The following is a 24,895-nucleotide window of genomic DNA, read 5'->3' on the forward strand; positions in this document are numbered from 1 at the left end:
CTACTCTGTCTAGGCATCTTGAAAGGTTTCAATGAGATTCCCTCTCATCCTTCTGAATTTCAACCCATGGGTTACAAAGGCTCAAAAAGGTAGGTTGCCGCTACATCTCAAGGGTATTGGAAATGACAATGTTTGCCTTGCCAGGGTTGTGCTCATCCCATAAATAAACACAGATGCCACCAATGTGTCTTTGCTCAGTTCATACATAAATATCTGTCACAAAATATCATGTTTTCTAATTAACCATGAACAATACTAATACAGCTGATCTGGTGGTAGCAATGAAAGCTATATATTCTGATGCTTCTGAGAAGCAGCAGAAGAATACAATAATATTTGGAACTGAGAATACTGGAGAACTTTCTTCTCAAATTTAAGGGCATGGTTGTTGATCTTACCAGGATCTCTGAAGATAAGCATCCAGAGCTTTTCTCATTTGGAAACCCAAATAGCCATTTCGCTCAGCGACAAACCTGGCCCAACTGCCAAGGGGAAAAGAGAAAGGCTGAATGTTTGTTTATAATGTAAGAGTTCCTAAGAGAGAGAGAGAGAGTGAAGTAGATAACTTACAGGACTGCCTGTCTGGGATTGTGTGGAATAGATTCAAAATTTCCTGTACTCCAGAAGAAAGAGCAGCGAACTAGACTTTCAAAATGTCCACCAGATCCAGCTTCATAGTAGTATCGAAATGCTTCAGTCTAATAAAAGAATAGAACATCAATTAAGTATAATTGAGTTCAACCTTATCCACATGGAACAACTTGATGAGATGACGACAGGTAATATGTTTGGAATCTTTAATGGAAATCCTAAACTTACTCATAGACAGGGATTTCCCCACACTTCTGGCTAAATTTTGCCATTGGAGATGTTCTCATATTATTACCACACCAAAGCCAAATAAGTCTTCAGAACTCTAATTATATTGATACACATTAAACATATCAAGGTAACTCGTATATTCTAGAATACTTACCATAAAAATATATATTTGTACAATACTTTCAAATGTACTGAAATATCCTATGGTCGCTAGCAAGCAAGATTTGACAACAAACTACTGAGATAGTTGACCAACTCTTTGGTAAAAGAGATGGGCTTTATGGAGAATTATAAAGGGAACAGAGCAGGAAAGCAGCTGAGGAAGGGAATTTCAGATCTAAGGACTTAGAGAGCCACTTGGTGAAGGTATTAAATTCAGGAATGCACATTGGATGACTGAGAGATCTTAGAGGGTTGATGGGTAACAGGAAGTTAAAATGGAAAATCCATAGAGGCTTTTGTAAAAACAGAGACACTGCCACTCCAGAAGGTAGGCAAACAGTGAGGTGATTACAAGTTAGAACGTGGGCAGCAGCACTTTTTTAAAGTAGTTCTGATTTATGTCGGGAGGAAGGTGAAAGAGAGCATTGGAAATAGAAGACATTGATATGAAAGTTGGTTTATGTTTGCAAATTCATTTCAGGTTCAAATATAACATCAAAGTTGCAAACAGTCTCAAACAGTTGGTATAATAGGAATGAGTCAGTGGCTAGGAAACAGTTTTGTACAGATTTGTACAGAAGAATAGTTTTGATATTCTCAGTACAGTGGATTCCAATTAATTAGGACACATCGAAATCAAAACATGTTGGCCCAATATAGTGGCTGCCTCAATTAACCGAAATTTCATGGAAATAGTTAAAAAGGCATAAAAAAAGACAAAACTAATTTTAACTGAGCAACAAATCATGTATTTAAATGAAATTCAGAAGAAATTATAACACTACAAATACCAGTACAATACTATAAAACTGTGTATCAGTTCCTGACGGTTATTGACAACATGCTGCCGTGTTCTTTTGACTGGCTGTAAATGAACAAAATCAGCACAGGCACCTAGTGCAGATAACAGACTGTCTTAGAAACCACAGAACATTATAGCACAGAAACAGGCCTTTTGGCCCTTCTTGGCTGTGCCGAACCATTTTTCTGCCTAGTCCCACTGACCTGCACCTGGACCATATCCCTCCATACACCTCTCCTCCATGTACCGGTCCAGGTTTTTCTTAAGTGTTAAAAGTGAGCCCGCATTTAACACTTCATCTGGCAGCTCATTCCACACTCCCATCACTCTCTGTGTGAAGAAGCCCCCCCTAATGTTCCCTTTAAACATTTCCCCCTTCACCCTTAACCCATGACCTCTGGTTTTTTTCTCCCCTAGCCTCAGTGGAAAAAGCCTGCTTGCATTCACTCTATCTATACCCATCATAATTTTATACACCTTTATCAAATCTCCCCTCATTCTTCTACGCTCCAGGGAATATTCAACCTTTCTCTGTAACTCAGTTTCTCAAGTCCTGGCAACATCCTTGTAAACCTTCCCTGCACTCTTTCAACCTTATTAGTATCCTTCCTGTAATTAAGTGACCAAAACTGCACCTGCCTTCATTGCATTGCCTTCATACAATGCATCCTGCAAATCTCCATTTTCATTGTAACATTCAAGATGATTGTCGATACCTTCAAATTCTTCATAGTTCCTAACGTGCTGAAGAAGTGAAATCATTTTAGTTTCACTTCCAGCTGTTTCTGATATCTCCAAGCTTGAATGCTTGAAACAGCTGTGAGCAAAACAGTTCTGAATGGTCTTTAGGTTCTTTCTCGACAACTATCAGTGAAAAAAATCACCTCTTTTTGAACATAAATACAGGCAACTGGTGCTATTTAAAAACTGTTTGCTCTGAGTACCATGTAGTGTCAAATAGCCACATGACTGACACTAGTTAGAAACTGTTCGGCAACAGTCCCCTGTCCCAATTAAGTGAGAGAGTGTCCCAAATAAACGAAAGGAATCCTGGCTATTTTCTTAATTAGTTCTTGTTCTTTAAGAGGTGTCCTAAATAAGTGGCTGCCCCAATTAAATTAACTGGAATCCAACGTATTTAGTTGAAAGAAATTTTCCCTTATCTAGCAATACATATTGGACAAGCATTCATAATAGTTCTGGATTAGGATTCAAATCCTACCATATTCTACTTGTTATGTGTGCTGAACAAAACAGATGGAAATGGGGTCCAGAGCTACCTCTCCCGCTCCCCGGGAACTATGCTGCTAATGAGGGAGAGAGAGATGAAGAACAGAGGTAAAGGCATCTGCTACAGATAAGAAAGAGAGAGAGAGAGAGAGACGACTGATTTATGTATTATGGCTTCTTCACTGATTGTTTACCTTTTGCTACAAGGATGCTTCTTTGCTCGTTAACATTCTTGCTGAGACAGCAGGGAGTGGACTAGTTTGATGGACGTGGACATAGTGAGTTGATGGATGGCTGATAACCCGTCAGTGGGGATAAAAGACGGGTCTGGGGAGACACCCTCAGACACACCAGTGGACACTGAAAGAGTGTTGGGAACCCACAGGAAGGTGGGGGCCTGGAGGATCAGTCACAAAGCTCACAGTGTGACAGCAGGGCCGGTGGGGGCTTGTGTGTGTCCACTCATGCCAGAGTGACGAGTCCACCACGGAAGAACGGAGGGGTCATAACCGAATGACCACATCAGTACAACAGAACAAGAAGACAACGGAAGGTTTGCCTGCTGCAGCTGCTCCCATCTCGCTCGCTCGCTCTCTCTCCAACAATTACAACACAACAGCTACCTCAGCACGAACTGAACTGAACTCTATATTCTCTTATGACAATTACTTTACCCCTAGACTTTGATAGAGTTTGTTTTTTACTATTGATTATTATTCCAACACTTCTGTTTTTATTATTGCTAATCTGTTTTATATGTATATTGGCATTTATGATACTGTATTGTTTAGTTTACTAATAAACACCTTTAGTTTCAGTACCACCAGACTCCAACGTATCATTCCATTTCTGCCGGTCTGCTAACCCAGTTACGGGGTACGTAACATACTATAGATAGTGCCATCATTGCTGCTAAAGTTTGGGTGGAACAGCAAGGAAAGCTGCTGCCTCACGATGCCAAAAATCCAGGTTCAATCCTAACCTCAGCTGTGGTCAGTGTGGGATTTGCAGTCTCTGTTGGACCACGTGGATTTCATCTGGGTGTCCTAGTTTCCTGCCAGGTCCCCAGGTCACACAGTTTTGCAGGTGAGTTGGTCTTTGTAAATTGCTCCTGCCGCGTAGGTGAATGGTGGAATCTAGGTGAGAGATGGTAGAGTCATAGAGCCCTACAACACAGAAACAGACCGTTTGTTCTGTCTAGTCTGTGGCAAATTTGTCTTCTGCCTCGTCCCAATAACCTGCACCTGGACCATATCCATGCATACCCCTCCATTCCATGTACTTATCCAAAATTCTCTTAAATGTTGAAAGCCAAACTGCATCCACCACTTCTGCTAGCCAATTGTCCCATACTTGCACCACCCTCTGAACGAACAGGTTTCTCCTCAGGTTTCCCTTAAATATTTCACCTTTCACCCCTAACCCTTGACCTCCAGTTCTAGTTTCGCCGAACCTCAGTGGAAAAAAGTCTGTTTGCATTTACCCTATCTATACCCCTGATAACTTTGTATACCTCTATCAGCCCTCCCCCCACCCTCCGATGATCCAGGGAATAAAGTCCTATTAAACCTTTCCCTATAACTCAAGTCCTCAAGTCCCAGCAATATCCTTGCAAATTTTCTTTCAATCTTATTGATATCTTTCCTGTAGGTAGGTGACCATAGCTGCACACAATACTCTAAATTAGGCCTCCCTTATACAACTTCAATATAATATCCTAACTCTTGTACTCAATACTTTGATTTATGAAGAACAATAGCTAAATGCTTTCTTTATGACCCTTATCTACCTGTGACATCATTTTCAAGATATTGCCAGATCCCTCTCTTCTACCATATTCCTCGGTGATCTACTATTCACTGGTTTGTCCTCCCAAAGAGCAGCATCTCACATTTATCTGCACTAAATTATTTTCACTTTTCAGTCCATTTTCCCAACTGGCTTTTTCTTCCTTCCTTGCCAGTCCTGATGAAGGGCATTGGCCTGAAATATAGACTGTTTATTCATTTCTATAAATGCTTCCTGTCCTGCTGAGTCCCTTCAGCTTTTTGTGTGTGTTGCTCTGGATTTCCATCTTCTACAGAATCTCATGTGTTTGACATCGGCTATCCTCCGGTCCTCTGGCACCTCGCTTGTGGCTAAGCACGTTTTAAATATACTTCTGCCAGGGCTCCTGCTATTTCTGAACTAGTCTCCAATACAATCCAAGGGGACACCTTGTCAGATCCTGGGGATTTATTGACCCTAATTTGCCTCAAGATGTTAAGAACCTTCTCTTCTGTAATCTGTATATACTTTATGACCTCACTTCTGTTTTGCCTCAGTTCTACATAGATTCTGTGTCCATCTTCCTAGTGAATAGAGATTCAAAAAATCCATTTTAGATCTTCCTTATCTCTTTCGACTCCACACATATATGACCACGCTGATTCTCAAGTCAACCAATTTTTCCCCTTGTTATCTCTTTGTTCTTAAGCCCTTAGATTCTCTTTCATCTTCTTTTAGCCTTCTTGATTTCTTTTTAATTGTTCTCCTGCATTTCTTATATTCTATAAGCACCTCATTGTTCTTTGATGCCTGTACCTGCTCTACACCTCCTCCTCCTTCTTCTTCTTCTTCTTAGTCAGGTCTTCAATATTTCTTGAAAACCAAGGCTCCCTGAACCAAACAGCCTCTCCTTTTATTCCAACAGGAACATACAAACTCTGTACTCTCAAAATTTCACCTTTGCAGTCTTGCCATTTACAAATCATCCCTTTGTCAGACAACCTATCCCAATCCACACATGACAGATATTTTCTCATGCCATCAGAATTGTTCTTTATTAATCTAAGATCTGAATCCAAGGCCCAGATTTATCCTTCTCCACAACTATTGTGAAACTAATGGGATTATGATCACTGGATCCAGAATGTTCCTCAGCATGTTCTGAGTTCTGGCAAACTTCTGTTGCCTGCTCAGTGCTTGTTTCCTAATAGGAGATTGAGTATCACACTTTCTCCAGTTGGACCTCTATATATTGATTAAGGAAACTTTCCTGAACACATTTGACAAACACTATCACATCTAATCTTTTTTAAAGTATGGGAGTCATATGTGAAAGTTAAAATCACCTACTATCATAACATAATTTTTCTTGCAACTGTCTGCTATCTCTCTGCTACCTTTCTCCTCTAAATCCCTCTGACTATTGGATATAATTCCAGTAACATGGTCATCCCTTTGTTATTCCTCGATTCCACCTGTCTCGTCTCCAGTCAGTCAGGTCTGAGCGCTGCTGTGACATTTTCTCTGATTAGAAACACCACCTCACCCCTTTAATAATCCCCCAATCATGTCTAAAACAACTGAAACCTGGAACTTTGAGCTGCCAGCCCTGTTCCTCCTGCACCAAGTCTCATTAATGTGGTAATTCCACGTGCAGATCCGTGCTCTAAGCTCATCCACAATACTCCTTGCACTGAGACAGCTGCAACTCACAACATTACTCCCATCATGCTCAGCTTTTGTTCCCTGTCGTTCTCATCTTCTCCCACAACCACTTCACTTACTGCCCTGGCACTCTGGTTCCCATCCCCCTGCACTGAAAATATAAGGAAAATAAAAAATGGGATTAACGTAGGATTGGTGTAACTATTGACTTGGTGAGCAGAAGGGTCTGTTTCAGTGTGATATTTATTATGACTGTAAACCAGCTGAAATTCAATGCAATTCATCAGATTTCCATTGATGACAATGGAACAGTGATAAGTTCAACAGGGTCCTGACATGCTGGATTTTAGCCTTACATGGACATTTCTTCTATGTCTGAGCAAGTACATCAAGGCACAGAAGAAATTATTCCCTAGAATATGGGCCTTTGAGGATCTGTTAGTAATCTGTTGTATATTACTGCTAACACTGAGGCAAAATGTTTTCTGTCAGAGTTGAAGTTCTCTGGAGCTCTCTTCCTCAAAGAGTTTTTCATTATTCTTAAATAAAGGAATATACTGTGGGTTTTTGATAACCAAGGGGTGAAATTGGTGAAGGCTTACCTGTGGATAGACAGGTATGAGAAGTTAAGGTTACAATCAGACCAGCCATAATTTTATTGAAAAGCAGAGCAAGCTTCAGGGACCAACTAGACTATTCCTACTCCTTATTTGTATGTTTTTTTTTTGGATTTGTTCGGGTATATCTGATCATTCCCAATACCCCTCACTGACGGAGGAGACACAGTCCGCACAAAATTAGGATTAGGTGAGGGTTCATTACACTGAGTGGCCAGTAGAGGTGCTGTTGAGCACAAAATTTAATATCAAGACAAAATTGCAAAGTGGATTGAAAATCGACTTAAAAACAGGAATCATAGAACGGCAGAGCATGACTGGCAAAGTTAAAAAATGTTCTGCTAATACACACTGAGTTTCCTGCGGTGAATAGCTTGCTTCACTTTGTACGGAAATGTGAGGTATATGCAAGAGATATCAAGATGTTAATTCTATTTCGATGAAAAGTTAATAAAGAATGCGTTTACAAAAACGAAACCTAATATAATTTCTGATGATAAATAAAGGATCAGTGTTCAGAATTCTGTATATACTTACCACATTTTTGATGGGTTTGCCGGGATATTTTCCAGTTTCATAAAGTACTCCAAGATTATGAATTGAATCGAGATTGCCCATTTCTTTTGCTTCTTCCCAATAAGCTGCAGCTTTCACAAAATCCTTTTCAACGGTTTCATAATACCATCCCAAACCATTAAGTGCTTCATGGGATCCCTGTTTTAAAAATAAATTAACTTAATACTTGAAGTTATAAAAGCTGTATTTTCTGATAGTTTCTATACGAATGGGTTTGGAACACATTCCGTTACTGATCAAAGCACAGCTTCAACAGCTTAGATGAAAGTCCTTGCTTTTCCATGCCCACTAAGAAAATGAAATTAAACTAAATTAGCTAGTCCCGGGGCAATTTATCAGAATTAAAGATATAAACACGAGTAAGATATAATTGGTTTGCTTACTTTAACAGATCATGGAAACAGGCAGTATAAAATCAGTAAACAGCACGTAGCTGGAAAAGAGAAGTCTAAGGGAAGGTTTGATAAGAATCTCCAAGAACATAAAAAGGACCAGTTGCAAAGAAATATATTTGTAACTTAGTGTAGAACAAGGAGACATAAATACTGTATAACACCCAAGAGAAATGGGATAAGGTTAGGAGGACCAGGTGCCCTGGAAAGAAGAATGGTCAGCGCGTAAGGGTACATGCATAAAGGTGAGGTGCACTGGGGCAGACTCGCAGGAGACCTGTGTTGGGTGAGGAGAGGAGTAATGCACCTCAGTACGGTGCACATGGGCATGTTTCTCAGGAAGTGTATAATCCATGCAGATATGCTATTGTGTTGGTAGATGGGGATAAAACAACCACATATGGAGGAAGATGATGTATTCATGAAAGAAAAATGAATTGGAATACAGGAATAGGCTGGAGAAACTTGAACGACATGGAAATGTTGGCAGAGACCAGGTGGACTTCTCTGTGCTTTTTACACTGCCTCATGTCATATACCAGAGAATGGTTTTCAATGCTCATGGTACAAGGTCTGCAGGATGAACACTGGCAGGGCTTGACTACTGCTTAATTCTCAACACTTTTAATATTAAACTCACATGAATAAACAGAAATAAAAGCTAACCACTTGCACAGTTACTTTATATGAATATTTACCTTGGAGGCTGCTTCGTTCATAAATCTTAAACCCAACCTTGTATTCTTTTTCACACCTTGGCCCTAAAAAGAGTGTTAAAACATTGCAGAATTAATGTAAAGATATGTACTTCAGGATTAATCCATTATTCCACACTCCCTGCACACCATCACCCATTCTTTGATATAAAGTATTGCACTGTCATCCCACCTCTTTCCAGTGAAGTGTTTCAAAGGTACAGTTATATAAAGAGGAACGTATTCAAACCAATTCCAGTTGCTGAAGATTATCTATGAGTAAACAAGGAACCACAATTCTATTTCTGCTCTCCCCTCTCCATCAAGAAGTGGTAATTATGAATGGTTTATTTTGAAACATCGATCATTTTTAGTAATTTATGACCATGTTTATCTGAAAATAATGATAAAACATAATTGGCATGATACAAAAATTGAGGTGGTAGTGAATTATTGCAATTAAAATGAGCAGTTCTTCCAAAAAATGGCTAAAATTCTCCAAGACTAAGATCTGAAATAGAATTGTGGAATACAATGAAAAGTTGTTTATTTAACACTCGGGGATCATTTATGGTTATCCCCGGCATTTTCTGCTTATTACATTATTACATATGGATAAAAATTGCAAAGATAGAATTAGCAGAGTCCAAATATTCATGTTTTTGTGATCACTCTGCTGCAAAGGCACACATATTAATTATTTATATCTGACATCTTTTCCCCAATCCTTTGGGGAGTATTTTTGAATGAGACAATCCTTATAAGCATTCTCTCAGGATTGAGGGGACTTGCTGAGTTCCGAGCTGACCAATGAGTCCAATGTGGGAACCAACCACTTTCGCACAGCTGAGGCAGAGAGGGAGGGGTGTATATGGGTGGTTTCTGAAAAGGTGACCTGTATGGACGAGTGCTCCCTCTCCACTTTGAGTAGTCACGTGCCAGTGATTCTCAGGAGTTACTGAGAATGAAGGGTTTTTAGAGGAAGATTTGATTACATCCTTGAATATTTTCTTCAGTCCATCCGAAAATCTCTTCTCTCGACAAGACTTGGAAAAAGAGTGCCTGTTTTGGGAGTCTGGTATTGGGCATGTCGAAGGCATGGCCTGCCCAGTGAACAAACTGAGTACAACTGGGCTTCAATACAGGGGATATTTGCCCAAGAGAGAACATTGTTGTTGGCTTGTTTATACTTCTTGTGAACTGATATGAAAATCAAGTGTCAAATAGGGACTATATTTACACCAATACATTAGCCTATCTAATCAGGCGGAGGTCTATGATGCTTAACCCTGATGTAAATAAAAGAGCAAATGAATCCAATGTACCTGAATAATTATATTCAGAAGTACGTACCACTTACCTTAATAAGAAAAAGTCCATACTCATACAATGATAATGGATTTTTTGACTCCATTGCACTTCTGGAATACCACTTTAATGCAGCTTGCACATCACGTGTTATACCCTGTTGACCCCAGTAAAGCATTCTTGCAAGTTTTTGCTGTAAAAGAACATTTTATTTGTGTTGATTGACTAAGTTAGATTGTATATTCAATTACTTTCCAATGTTTATTAAGTTATAGTTAACATTTGACCAATTCTTTTCAATGATTAAAAAGATGTTATTATTGTTGTTGGGCATCTTTAAAACTCAGATTTAATTCCTATACTTAATATGGTTTTAATATTTAATTCGGATTGAATATAGTTATTTGCAATACTTTGGAAAATATTCCACTATTACTGATAATTCCTCCTCCCTCATCTTCATCATCAATATCTTTATACAGTGACTTTAGAATACAAAAAAAAAATCAATAGTTTTGGCAGTGATTTTCTGAGAAATGTTCGAAATCTCAGACAAAGTTGGGTTTCTAAAGACATGAACTAGGTTTTAAGGAGGAAGTTCCACAGATAATTATATAGAAGTGAAAGATTTGCTTACTAGAAAAATGAATTACCATCAGCTATTGAATAAGAGAGAAATACAGAAGGAGGACATGATCACCACGTCATTGGCTGAAGAGAACTTGGTCATATACTGCAGCCATTTATGATATTAGTTACACATTAGAAAGATTTGGTCTTATATGTTATGTTGCCATGGCTACTGTTTGATGTAATCTCAATATAATGAACTACAATGAGATTCTGGACCGAGGGTTGTTTCCCAATGACTCGGGGAAATACAAAATGAGGTACTGATTTTTGGATTCACAGTTCTAACAGATGGAATTAGTGGTAGGGGGCAAATATTGGTAAGCGTATCCCCTACCAATGCTTGGGACTGTTAATTCAGAGGAGAGGAAAATGGACAGTTGAGATATTTACTTGTAAACTGGGAGCAACAAGTAAATTAAGTGTTATAACAATGAGCTTGCAAGATGCTGAGACCACAAGAAGGCCAGTGGAATAGTGTTTTGGGAGAGATTGGGAAGGAGGAGGTAAATTATCTGATAGGCAGTATAAAGGAAACGGTGTGAAGAGTCAAATGATTAAAAAAAATAAATGAATTTGGGTCCAGATTAGTGAACACAAATGAATACTCGGTAAATTGTGGTTAGCTAAGGAGAAATACTTCCATTCTATTACTTACTCATGGCTCCAGATCTAATGACTTAATAATGAGAAATATTAATATCAGTTATTAATAAGTTATCTCACATTACCAATTAGTAGATCCAAAACTATTTTCTAAGTAACCTATATTATAAGTACAGTTAATAGGAAATAATCTCAAAATGTTCAGCAAACGCCTGGCTGCCAATAGTCTGAAGTCTGCATTCATAAATTCTTAATGAATATAAATAGGATTCCTATGTTTTATGAAGATCTTACCACAATAGTTTTAGTAAATCCTCACAACCATTCCTTTAACCAATTGTCTGATTATTTTTGTGGGATAAGGCAACATTTTCTATCGGCTGGATTTATTTAAAGTAGAACTCCTTTATACTTCCTCCTCTTCCTCCCCACCCAAGGCCCATCCTTTCAACAGCAACCAGATTAATTAAAGTCTCACCAACATGTGCAACATATACCTGAGCAAATGCATCTCCACGCTCTGCCTGGTATCGGAGCCAGATAAAGAGGTCATGGTTTTCTTTAGTTTGATGCTGCAAAACTGAATCATCCATTAACCTTACAGATTCAACAAAAGCCTGAAAAGTCAAAACGTTATTGCAAAATTATTTGAAATAATCATGTTAAAGATATTGTACAGATATAGGCCTAAAAATACAGTCATGTATTGAAGATGTATTTCAATATCTTTCAAGATCTAAAAGCCCTTGTTCCCAGAAGAGAATACTGCTCTGGTCATTCCCAGGTTGAACAGTGTTACCATTATCATAAGTCATTAAACTTGACTTCTGGGACAGTTACACATGGTTTGAAACCTTTCGCTGCATAACATTCCTTTTGGACACTATCTGAGAAAGGAGATCATGTTGCTTTTCCCACTGAGAAACGTCTGGAAAAGTCAGAAATTTACTATTTCTGTTCATGTTCCGAAAGGCAGCTTGGTTGGTCCTAAATGAGATCTCACTTGCATCTTGGGCTGCAGGTCATAAAGCATGTCAAAACCTAGCGTTAACACTTGCTGTTAAGGCTTAAGACAGGAATACATGTGCTGGCCCATGGTTCCAGAGAGAAAAGGTGGCTATCAACCAGACACAAGCAGAATCATTGACAGAAGTAGAAAAACACAGCACCAATTGTAGGTTGAAAACTACAATATGGAAATTCTAAAAGAAAATTGCATAGTGACTCCAACTAATCGATGAACAATCCTAGTACTAAGTATATATAGAGCAATGGGGGATAATTTTGCACATCAGCTGAACCATATGGGAAGAATGATCCTGATCTCAGGGGAAGAGGGGTGTGAAAGGGTGGCGGTCATTGCAAGTGCTGATAACATCGTCTGTGGCTAAAACTCCCCCAGTGGTTCAGGCTCATTATTTGAAACTAATTAATAGGGTAGTGTAGCATAGCGGTTAGGTTCCTAACTAGCAACCCAGAGGTCTGGACCATGAACTCAAGATCAATTATGACAGTTGAGATCGAAATATAAAGTTAGCATTACTGACGGGTGACCATGAAACTTTCAGGTTGTTGCAAAACCAAATGTAGTTCACTTGGGGCAATATGTTGCTTCACACAGAAATGTGGTGACTCGTAACTGCCTGTGAAAAAGCCTTTCAGTTGGAAGGCAAATAATGTCCCATGAACCATTAGGTTCAGAATTTAAATGAAGAGAGACTTTCCATGATTTATTGGAGATATGCATGGATGATACAACTTCAATAACACAGGTTGTGATCACCAGTGAGATGAAATGTACAAGGAGATCCAATCACCTCTGGCTCTCAGTCTTTATATGGAGAGGACAGACAGGTGTCAGAAAGATTTTCAGAGGAAAGATTGTATATGGCATGACCCGCCCAATGGATCCAACTGTTTTTGAGGGATGAAATGAAGGGAGGCGCAATGGCAGGGATGAGATAGAAACACAGAAAACATACAGCACAATCCATATAATGCAAGAAAGAAAAAGTTGAAGCCCTCTGTTAATCGGGGTCAACCAAGGATGTTGCGCCCCAGGTGTTGATGTGATACGCAAGCCATGGCACTATGATATGGAGGGCAAGCTGTTGCCCATGCCACACAGCCGATGGAACTGCAGAGACCGATAAGAGTTTGGTACCAGCAGTTTTGCAGAAGGTACCAGTCAACATTGAACTCAACGGAGAACCGCTTTAGGGATTCCATCTCCGAATTTTTCCTCGGACTTTACTCCCAAAGCCCTCCCCATGAGTGGGTAAAGCTGCAAGGCAGCAGAGGTTTGAGATAAGAATTTTCCTCTGCTAGATGAGCTGCCAACCGTGGCTGAAAACCCCCATCTGCCTGAAGCAACTCGTTTTAAAGTGCCAGTAACACATATTTGCCCCTTCTCCAGTCAGTAGAAATGGTTCCGCCAGGCTCAGTAGCTAAACCACACTTGAAGACCAGGAGCTGAACTTGGTGGTCAGAGGCTATTTGAGATGCGTGCCATTGGGAGCATTTAATAGGTAGTGGGAGCTTGTCCCCACTACCACTCCAGGCCATAACAACCTCAATGAACCAAAAAAAAACAAAAAAGGATAAAGGTCCCAGCAAATATATACACTAATGTACCCAGAAACAATAACAGATATTCTCATTATTTAGAAAATGCCATAAAATAACACTCACCTGTTCACCATCAAATACGTGGCGATCTTTAATAGTTCGTTGGGCAATGTTTAAGTAGTAACCATATGATGCATCATAATCCCAGGAGTAACCATCAATCCCCTGATTATGCTTGTATCCAAGGTGCATTAATGCAAGTCTGTCATTTCCTTGTGCAGCAACCAGACTATACAGCATGCCCTGATGGAATATCAATGGGTTGCTACTTTAATTACCACATGCAACAATTATCTATCACAATTGTACTCTTTATCAATGAAAGCCCAGTGTGTTTATCGAGGAAAAAGAGAATTAGTGAACCTTTCACTAATGTTTGCCAGTCAAAATTCATCTACAAACCATCAGAGGCAACACGAGTGAATCTGCAGATGCTGGAAATAAATAAAAACACAAAATGCTGGCAGAACTCAGCAGACCAGACAGCATCTATTTGGAGGAGGTAGTGACGACGTTTCAGGCCGAAACCCTTCATCAGGAGTGAAGTAACATGGGATGGTCGGGGGGGAGGGATGAAGTAGAGAGCTGGGAAGTGATAGGCCAAAGGGAAATGGGCTAGGGGGAAGGTGGAGAATTATGGGAAATAAAAGAGAAAGAAAGGTAGGGCTGGGGGGAGATTATAGTGAGGGGGAAAAAGAGAGAGAAAGAGAACCAGACTAAAATTATAGATAGGGATGGGATTGGGGGGGGGTGGGGCAGGGGTATCAACGGAGGTCTGTGAGTTGAATGTTCATGTCGACAGGTAGGAGGCTACCTAGGCGGGAGATAAGGTAGTCTCCTACCTTATTGTTGATATCCTACCTTATTGGAGATATTGCTCCATCGACCTGTGTGTGGCCTCATCTTGACGGTAGAGGAGGCCGTGGACAGACATATTGGAGTGGGAGTGGTCTGTGGAATTGAAGTGACGGTAGAGGAGGCCATGGACAGACATATCCCGAATTTGATGGTATCAGAAAGGATCTGGCAAATGTGGATTGGGATAGGTTGTTTTCTGGCAAAGATGTACTTGCTAAATTCAATTTTGAGAGTACAGAATTTTATATGTTCCTGTTAGAATAAAGGACAAGGAGAACAGGTTTAGGGAACTTTGGTTTTTGAGAGATATTGAGGCCCTGGTTAAGAAAAGAAGAGGGTGTATAGCAGGTAGGAACAAATGAGGTACCTGAGGAGCATATGAAATGCAAGAGGACACTTAAAAAGGAAACCAGGAGGGCTAAAATAAGACATGAGGTTGCTGTAGCAGACAAGGTGAGGGAGAATCCCAAGGAGTTCTACAGATATATTAAGAGCGAAAAGATAGCAGGGACCAAATTGGTCTCTGGAAGATCAGAGAGATAATCTATTTATGGATCCAAAAGAGCTGGGGGAGATCTGAAATGGATATTTTACATCTGTATTTACTTGGGAAATGGTCTTTTGAAATGAAGCAAAGCAGCAGCAAGGTCATGGACCCTATACAGATTACAGAAGAGGAGGTGTTTGCTGCCTAAGATCTCCAGGGTCTGACAAAGTGTTCCCTGGACTCTGTGGGAGGGCAGTGCAGAAACTTCTGGGGCCCTGGCATAGATATTTAACAGAACATCTTAGTCACAGGTGAGGTGGCAGAGGATTGAAGGATAGCTAATGCAATTCTGTTGTTTAAGAAAGACTCTAAGTAGTGGGAAAGTTATTGAAAGGTATTGTAAGGGACTGAATATAAAGTATTCGAATAGACAGGGACTGATTAGGGACAGTCAATGTGGCTTTGTGAATGGTAGGTCGTGTCTAACCAATCTTATAGTGTTTTTAGAATAAGCTACCAGGCAAGGTAGTGGATACTTTCTGCATGGATGTTAGCAAGGCCTTTGACAAGGTTCTGCATGGGAATTTGGTGAAGAAGGTTCAGTCACTTAGCATTCAAGATGAGGGAGTAAGTTGGATTAGAGATTGACTTTGTGGGGTAGTAGATGGTTGCTACTCTGACTGGAGGCCTGTGACTATTGGTGCGCTACAGGAATCAGTGCTGGGTCCATTGTTACCAACAATCTGGATGATAATGTGGAGAACTGGATCAGCAAATTTGCAGATGACGCCAAGATTGTAGTGGACAGTGAGGAAGACTACCTGGACCAGCTGGAAAAATGGCAGATGGAATTTAATTCAGTTAAGTGTGAGATGTTGCACTTTGGGAGGACCAACCAGGGTAAGTCTTGCATGGTGAGCAGTAGGGCACTGAGGAGTGTGGTTGGACAGAGGGATCTGGGTATACAGGTCCATAATTTATTGAAATTATGTCTTCATTATGAAGGTATATTGGGTCATAAAGAAAGCATTTTGGCACACTGGCCTTCAAAAATCAATGTGTTGAGTACAGGAGTTGTTATGTTGAAGTTGGTGAGGCCTGATTTAGAGCACTCTGTCCAGGTTAGGTCATCTACCTACAGGAAAAACGTGAATAAGTTTGAAAGGCTGCAGAGAAAAATTACAAGGATGTTGCTGGGACTTGGATAAATTGCATCGGTTAGAACTCTATTCCCTAGAACGTAGAAGATTGAGAGGAGGTTTGATAGAGGTACACAAAATTATGAGGAGTATAGATAGGGTAAATGCAAGCAAGTTTTTTCCACTGAGGTTGGGTGAGACCTCAACTAGAGGTCATAGGTTAAGGATGAAAAGTAGAACGAGGGGGAACTTCACTCAGAGAGTAATGAGAGTGTGGTATGAGGTGTCAACACAAGCAATGGATGCGGGTTTGGTTTCGACATTTAAGATAAATTCAGATAGGCACATGGACGGGGGGTTAGTTTAAAAAGGGTATGGTCTGGGTGCAGGTTGTTGGGACTAGACATACTAATGGTTCAACACAGACAAATGGGCCGAAGGGCCTGTTTCTGTGCTGTAGATTTCAATGACTCTAAAATCCAGAAATCCCACGGTTCTATTTCCCCACGTGAGATTCATAACTGTTACCACTTCCTTCCCATGCCAAATCAATGTCAGGGTTATTGGCGAATCAATACCTAATTCATGGAACAGGCAGCTGGCAAAATCTAAAGTCAAATTGTATCAATTCTTCTAAATGCATGTTAGAAGAGTTATTTTGGGATATACTGTGGTATTAATAACTTGAGCATGATATAGGAAGTATAACATGCTGGAGAAGAACAGGTGACTTTCAACCATTGAAGTTTTCCTCATTCAGGTCTGTGTGTTTGTAGACTAAAGGCAAGCAATTGATTATAATAGTTAGTCAGCAACTTCATCATCTTTCTATCAAAGACTAAAGCCCATTTGATTCATGTTCTATCATTGGATGGTAGAAGATGAATCAGATGGACTTCAGTCTTTGTTTCATCCACCAATCTCTTTTCTTTGCTGGAGTACAGACCTGATTAAATCAAATCAATCCCACCTTAACTTTACAAACATCAAAGAACATTTGTTCTGTCCATTGCCATCAAATATTTCTTAGATAATCTTGATCCTTTGTTGAAGATGTCTAAAACTTGCTCAAGACTATGCTCTCATTGTTGCCTAGTTATAGTAAATGTAGAACTGAAGGAAAATAAGCCTATCATGGATATAAAATCGAAGTATATGAAAGGCCTGTTCACCTCAATAACCTGCCAAATTGTGTTACCTTTGACAGTTGTACTTCCACACCCAGACCTGTCTCAAAAATGACTCCCAGCAAGTAGGCTGCTTTATAGTAACCACAGCAGCTGGCCACGGTTAATGATGGGATCAGGTCGCCAACGTGCTTGAAACCAATTGCACCAACAAGTTTCTTCATTGTATTCCAAAAAAGTTTCTCACCAACTTTAAGCAGCATGGAATGTAAATTTGGTAAATGAGTGAAATCTAGGCATAAAAACACAATAATAATTATTAAACTCTTAGATAAAAGCAAATAAAATGAAATACACTTTCTGCAATAATGTACCTCTTATCTGCTTACCCGTAAACTAATCAGAAATCCTTAAATAACTTATTTTATAGCTCTTCCAATAGGAATATCATTTTGAAATGTTAATCCTTTCTCTCACCACAGACATTGCTTGACCCGCCATCTAAAACCAGCATTATTCATTTTCAGGATGATTCTCATGAACCTCCTCTGAACCCTTTTTTTAAGAAAGGGGCCCAAAACTGCTCAACACACATTCCAAGTGTGGTCTGGCCAACGCTTTATAAAGCCTCAGCTCTTCCTTTTAAAATAATCTCTGAATTGTAACATTCTATTTTAACTTGAAAGAGAATGTCCACTGAAATCTGCCAGTGATTCATTTTGTAGTCAGTTGATGATCCCAAATCCAGCATCTTTTTGATAACACTCAGTTGATGAATGTAACCTATCAGCAAAGTGAACACTGGAATGTGGCAGCCTTCTGCCCACAATTTATAACATAACTGCGTGCCATTAACTCATCCATTTGTAGGTCAAGGCTAAGGAACAGACGTACTTTCAGAGGATACAAGAGAGGGAGGGTCATCATTCAACATCACCACAGATGGCATCAGTATACTCAGTGGAAGTTGAGTCGCTGAATAAATGATGTGTTCCAGATGTTGTCTCATAAAGACAAGATGTTATGTGGTCACTATATTTTTCCACACAATGAAGGTAGAAGTTGGCTCGGTTCACAAATGTCTTATCACACTTGTGAGCTACAGAACAACAGTGACCCAACTCCTGTGCACTTGAATCAAAGCTGAAGCAGATGGGTGTGGTAGGGGTAGGAGCAGAAGTGGACAAGGAGGACAACAGAACATAAAGTAAAACAAAAGCAGCAACACCAGTTAAAATGATCGGATATATTTTATATTTTGTGCTATTCAAAGTATTTGAGGTTACCTTGAAATGACTCTGAATCCATTGTTTGAAGTAGATCAAATAATGCTGCATAGTGCTTATCTGTCCTTTGCCCCCATGGCCACACTGGACACTTATTGTCATCATTATTTATTGGCCCATATTGATTCAGTAACCATAAGTAGTAATTACTGTTTCTTCCTGTGAAGAAAAAGGATTATAATTATTGACCATTATTGCTGAGGTGCAAAAAATATACTCTAATTTACATACGCAAACACGAGGAAATCTGCAGATGCTGGAAATACAAGCAACACACACAAAATGCTAGTGGAAAGCAGCAGGCCAGGCAGCATCTGGTACTGCCTGTTCTCTGCACAGTAGTGTGATTATGTGTTGTCTACATGGTAGTGTGAACATTGTATACACTTGGTAGTATGAACAGTGTACGTTGTATGCCCTTGGCAGTGTGAAAGCTGTGATTTCTCTATATTCACAGCACATACTAGGAAGTGTGAGCTCTGACTGTGTTATACATTTTTAGTGTGTATAAATTGTGTTCTCTGTACTTAATCGTGTGATTCCCTTCCATTCTCAAAAAACTCACTGTGCATTCTTTATACTCAATGATGTGAGCAACATGTGTTACAATCAGTTAAGGGGCCTGGGGTTGCCCCAGGAATACCCACAAGGATATTGATATCCTTCTGGTTGAAGATTATTAGCTAGTTCCCGGCAATAGATACCCTCTTGGTTAAAACTTATTAGCTACAGTAGTTTCCAAAAATAGATTTTTTTCTGTGTCTCGTCAGGGTCTCAGCCCGAAACGTCAACTGTACTTCCTATAGATGCTGCCTGGCCTGCTGTGTTCCACCAGCATTTTGTGTGTGTTGCTCTAATTTACATTATGGCTGTTTCTGATAAATGTCTGACTTAGAAATTCTATCAAATATTATACTATTATTAGAAAATTGTATGTTGTACTCAATGTACAAATTTCAAATTCTGCAATATTGTCTTTGGACCCTCTGTGCATAAACAGTGTAACCAGTCCTATGTAATGACACTGTTACATTTTTAAACTGGCTGCAAATATAAGTAGATTAGGGAATATTTTACAAGCAGTTTGTTTCATTATCATGAAAGTGCATAATATAGTTATTAAACTAAGGCAGCACACAATCCAAACAAATGTAATTCTTATAGACCAGACTGGACAAACAATCAGCAGCAATCGATTGATCCATCACCCCTGACATCCGTATCTCAATGCCAGGCCTCTATTTGGAAAGATCCTCTACCGTTCAGAAAAGACACAGTCTTATACTGCAGTATTCCCATGGTCAAGAACTTCTGTTCTGAATTTAACATCATGTCAGCTTTGGTGAAAGTTAGAAGAGCTGTTTGGATCCCAGCTGTAAGAATCTATTGATGGAAACTACTGTAGCTATAAGTTTTAACCAAGAGGGTATCTATTGCTGGGAACGAGCTAATAATTTTCAACCAGAAGGATATCAATATCCTTGTGGGTATTCCTGGGGCAACCCCAGGCCCCTTAACTGATTGCAACACATGTTGCTCATATCACTGAGTATAAAGGATGCACAGTGAGTTTATAGAGAATGGAAGGGAATCACACGATTAAGTACAGAGAACACAATTTATACACACTAAAAATGTATAACACAGTCAGAGCTCACACTTCCTAGTATGTACTGTGAATGTAGAGAACTCACAGCTTTCACACTGCCAAGGGCATACAACGTACACTGTTCATACTACCAAGTGTATACAGTGTTAACACTACCATGTAGACAACACATAATATCACAGTACTGTGTAGAGAACAGGCAGTACTCACAATAGTGAGTGCAGAGAAGGCACAGTGCTATTGCTACTGAGTGTCCAGAACACACGTGCCTAGTTGGTGAGTGTAGAACACCTAGTGAGCGATCTGCTGAGTTCAGCAACCTCATCTGTGTCAGCTCCATGTTTCATCTGAAATCAGCAATGAGCTCCTCTTTAAAACTGTATCCTCCAGTTTAATTTCTGTGTCCCCCAAACTGAGCCAAGTGAGCTCTGTGGACTTGTCAGCATGACTGTTGTGCATTCTTTACAGGGAGTAGCACAAGGTCGTGCATCCTTTGACTGAGGCAGTGTCAATGCTGCCTGGTCTTTCGAAGCACAATTGCTTTCAGTTTGCCTGGCCTGAGCACTTTCTCAGCCTTCACAGATTCTGAACATAACTATGTATTTAAAAACTCTGATTTTATCATATTGGAGGCAGGATCGAAGTATACAAAACAAAACAGAATTAAACAAAAAGTTGGATGTGTTATGTCCCCCAAGGAATTTATCAAACATCTATTAAAACTTTCCTCTGTTAGCATATCAGTGCAACCAGCAATTAATCACCCAAAGCTTGGCAGTCAAAATTAAAAATGGAAACTAATACTGTTTGATAATGTTAGTCCATTAAATTGACAGAAACTTCAAGATTGGTGGTAGAATTGCTGACTGGCAACCTGGGTTCAATCCTGACTTCAGGAGCTTTTTGAGTGGAGCATGTTCTTCCGTGGCCATATTGGTCTTCTCCAGCTACTCCAGTTTCCTCTCACCTCCTAAAGACATGAGAGTTGATAGGTTAACAGACTGGTGTGTTTTGCTTGATGGTCAATAGGACACGCGGTTGAAGGGCCTACTTCTAACCTGTATTTCTCTACAACTCTATCATATCCTCCTTCCATATGTGCATGGTTTAACAAAATCCCACCCCTTCCTCAGAGCTCAGTGATTTGTTTTTCCAGTCAAGCTTTTCTCCCCAATTCTTCTACCAAAGACAATAGTTTCTCTCAATCTAAATACATCACGGATTTCATTACTTCAGAAGATCCCCTTTTAACATTTTCTCTTCTGGCTTCTCAATGCTACCCCCATGACTAAATACCCCTCATCCCTAGAATAATTTAAGTACATTTTCTCTGCACCCTCTCCAGAGTCTTCACGTCTTTTCCAAATACGGCACCTAGAATTGGACAGTGTACTCCAGATGTGGGTGAACCAGCATTTGATAGATGTTCATTGTCACCTCCAAGTTCTGACACTGTACTCCTCTACTTATAAAACCAAGGATCCTGCACGACATTTAACTACTTTTTCAATCAGCCCTGTCACTTTCAATGCTTTGTGTATATAAACGTAAAGTCATCTCTGTCCTTAAACCCAATTTACAAGTTTGTCCTCCAGTTTAAATTACTTTCTTCAGTTCTTCTTTCAGGAATGTAACATTTTATGTTTCTCTGGGATAAATTTCATTTGCCAGGTGTTTGCCCACTTGACCAGCCTCTCTATATCTTCCTGGATATGTTATTAACCTCTTCCCAGTGCATTAATGTACAAATTACATACTCTCTGCAATTTTTCAAAATGTGTCTTGCACACTCATGTCCAAGCCAAATCCAAGTAGTTAATGCATATTCTGAAAACTAATGGTGCCCATACCATTCCCTGGGAAACACTACCTTACTCACCCCTTCAGTCTTAGGAACACGTCTCCCCACTATTCTCTGTTGTATAGCTGGTTTTCCACCCATTTCTCACAATATCCAAGGAGACTAGTTAACCAATCAAGTCCATGCAACTACTCAGAACAATCCCCACAGTCCCATTTCTCCCTCCTTTTCCCAGTTATCTATTTCATCCCATAGGACCATCATGTCCACTGATTCTCCCAGTATTCACCTATGATAGGGGTAACCAGCATATCTTTGGGATGTGAGAGGAAACAAGAGTACCTGGAGGAAAGATGCTTAGTCCTGGAATGAACGTGCAAACTCCTGAAAGAGAGCAGCTAAGTTCAGGGCCAAATCACACCACCTTATTCTTCAGTTTTAAATCTTAAACTTCAACAGGAAGCTTACGTCTTAATGATAAGCCTATAATGCAGTATTTTATCAAATGTCTTCCCCTAAACCATAACTATTGTTTCGCAAACTCTTAGTTCCTAAAAAAGTATAATTTTATACATATGCTCTGTAACTTCCTTTAAGTATGCATTTCAAAAAAATAATAATTTTAAAAATTTGAAATGCTTATACAGCTTTTAGTTTTCACCTTAATCTTTTTGAGTTCTATTAATATCAGAATCAGAATCATGCCTATTATCACTGAAATACCATATGTTGTAAAACTTGTTGTTTTGTGGCAGCAGTATAGCGCAATGCATAAAATATACTATAACTTCCATGAAGGAATATTGTATATATATTTTTTTTAAATTAAGTAGTGCAAAAAGAGAGCAAAATAATGTACATGGGTTTATTGTACGTTCAGAAATCTGATGTCGGAGTGGAAGAAGCTGTTCCGAAAATGTTGAGAGTGTGTGTCTTCTGGCTTGAGGATTAAGTAATATAAAAGTTGTACTTTTTGTTGCTGATTTGCTGCGTGACAATTATTTAATGCATGCATTGCTCAGCTAGTTTAATGACATTGTACTTATTAGACTCTAGGGCTCCCTTTGAAATTATGTCAGAAAACAACGAAAATCAGAAGACAGGACATGCATCCCACAAATTCAGCATATCTTTGTGGGATTTTTTCCTCATGGTCAGTAGTGGCTTCAGTTGTTTTGTTGCTGACAGGAAATCCAGGCCACATGTGTTCAAATCCATTTGACAAGACTGTTAAAGCTGTGGATTCCCTAAACAGGACAATTTTGGATACCATTGGAGATATCTATGGAAATCCAAAATGCAACAACAACTTAATATAGTGTTCATTGTTTAGTTGCTAAATTAATATTTTACCTCCGATAATTATGCATCATATAACTTTACGATAGAGAGAATATTTGATGTACTGAGTCTATGCTGACACTCGGGGAAATCTCATTCCTCCACTTGAGAAAACCGGAGACCAAGGGGAAACACGCACAGTAAAAGGCAGAACATGCAAACTCCGCACGGACCGCGCCTACGGTCAGGGTCAAACCCAGGTCTCTGGAGCTGCGGGGAAGCATCACTACGTGCCAAATTGAGCTGCTGCAAGAACCAGCATCAGCGGAAGGAAACGAACAGTTGAACATGTCAGGTTGAGACCGTTCATCTGGATTGAGATCATCAGCATTTTGGCTTGAGTCCCTTCATCTGAACTGTGACAGTCAATGTTTCAGGTCAAGGGTTTCATCAGCTGTGTTGCTCCAGTGTCTGTAGTTCCTGGTCTCTCTACACTGCATGCCACACCACTCTGCTTAATTAACTCCCTGCTTAAAATCATTAAACTAGGTTTTATGTTATAATGCAAACAAAAAATGTTCAGTTTAATTTGTGAACAGTGATTGTGGTGCACCTGCAGCATAAGCTTTCCACTTTTCTAGCAAGTTTGTTTTCCCGAGTCAAGAATGTGGAAGTTTTTCATTTACCAGGTCCAGTTGGGGAATTCTTAGAATCATTGATGCCTGTTTCTCTTTTGACAGTAACAAAAGCACCACCACTAAAGCAGCACCCCCAAGAAAGGATTATTTTGAAAGTATTTGCTACTTGCATCTGGTTAAGAAAAATTTGAATACCTTACCTCCTTACCTTTACAAGTTTCTACTTGGGAAATATCTGGATGGCATTGTCTTAAAAATACCACAAATCAGAAGATTAAGAACATTACATTTTATGAAGGATATTAACTCTCCAGGGCCCGGGGTTGGGGGGGTCGATGGTTTGCCAAGCTCAGCTTTCTAACACAGCAGCTGACACTTATGGAGGTGAAAAAGATGTTTATGAGTAAGTTAAATTTCCAACCGATATTCTTTGTTCAGCTTCTTGTTGTAAAGGGGAGCAATTCTTCAGTTCTTAATGCAAGTTACAAGCAATAATTAGTCTGAAGTTAAAGGGACGGCTTTGCAAACAGCATTGCCTATTGAGCACAGACTAAACTTAAATGTGTATCAGTAAAAATAAATGAACTGCGTTTAAGCCGCCACTAGCTGGAAGTGTCTCCTCTTTGTTAGGGAGAAATAGTGAGTATTGACAGCTAAACTCCCCATGGAGGTTAAACAGAGAAGAGTAGGTGACTACTATACAACATTCCCTTAGTGAGGGTACCTGTAGCTAGGTATCTATATTGGGCTTATCTTTGTTTGAGTTAGG

General features: G+C 39.6%; 1 protein-coding gene across 4 annotated transcripts in view; it reads right to left on the reverse strand.

The window, feature by feature from the left end:
- Positions 1 to 24,895, reverse strand: part of LOC132404668 (protein sel-1 homolog 3-like) — an 86,725-nt gene that overhangs the window by 17,830 nt on the left and 44,000 nt on the right. For all 4 annotated transcript variants that reach the window (XM_059988996.1, XM_059988995.1, XM_059988994.1 and 1 more), the window contains exons 9-17: positions 18,798 to 18,956; positions 17,583 to 17,803; positions 13,964 to 14,143; positions 11,770 to 11,889; positions 10,089 to 10,229; positions 8,732 to 8,794; positions 7,603 to 7,779; positions 571 to 698; positions 399 to 482 (exon numbers count right to left, since the gene is read on the reverse strand). In XM_059988996.1, coding sequence (XP_059844979.1) covers positions 399 to 482; positions 571 to 698; positions 7,603 to 7,779; positions 8,732 to 8,794; positions 10,089 to 10,229; positions 11,770 to 11,889; positions 13,964 to 14,143; positions 17,583 to 17,803; positions 18,798 to 18,956 — 1,273 coding nt within the window. The remainder of the gene's footprint in view (positions 1 to 398; positions 483 to 570; positions 699 to 7,602; positions 7,780 to 8,731; positions 8,795 to 10,088; positions 10,230 to 11,769; positions 11,890 to 13,963; positions 14,144 to 17,582; positions 17,804 to 18,797; positions 18,957 to 24,895) is intronic.

The sequence above is a fragment of the Hypanus sabinus genome, chromosome 14 (assembly GCF_030144855.1).
Source record: "Hypanus sabinus isolate sHypSab1 chromosome 14, sHypSab1.hap1, whole genome shotgun sequence".
Classification (NCBI taxonomy): Eukaryota; Metazoa; Chordata; class Chondrichthyes; order Myliobatiformes; family Dasyatidae; genus Hypanus; species Hypanus sabinus.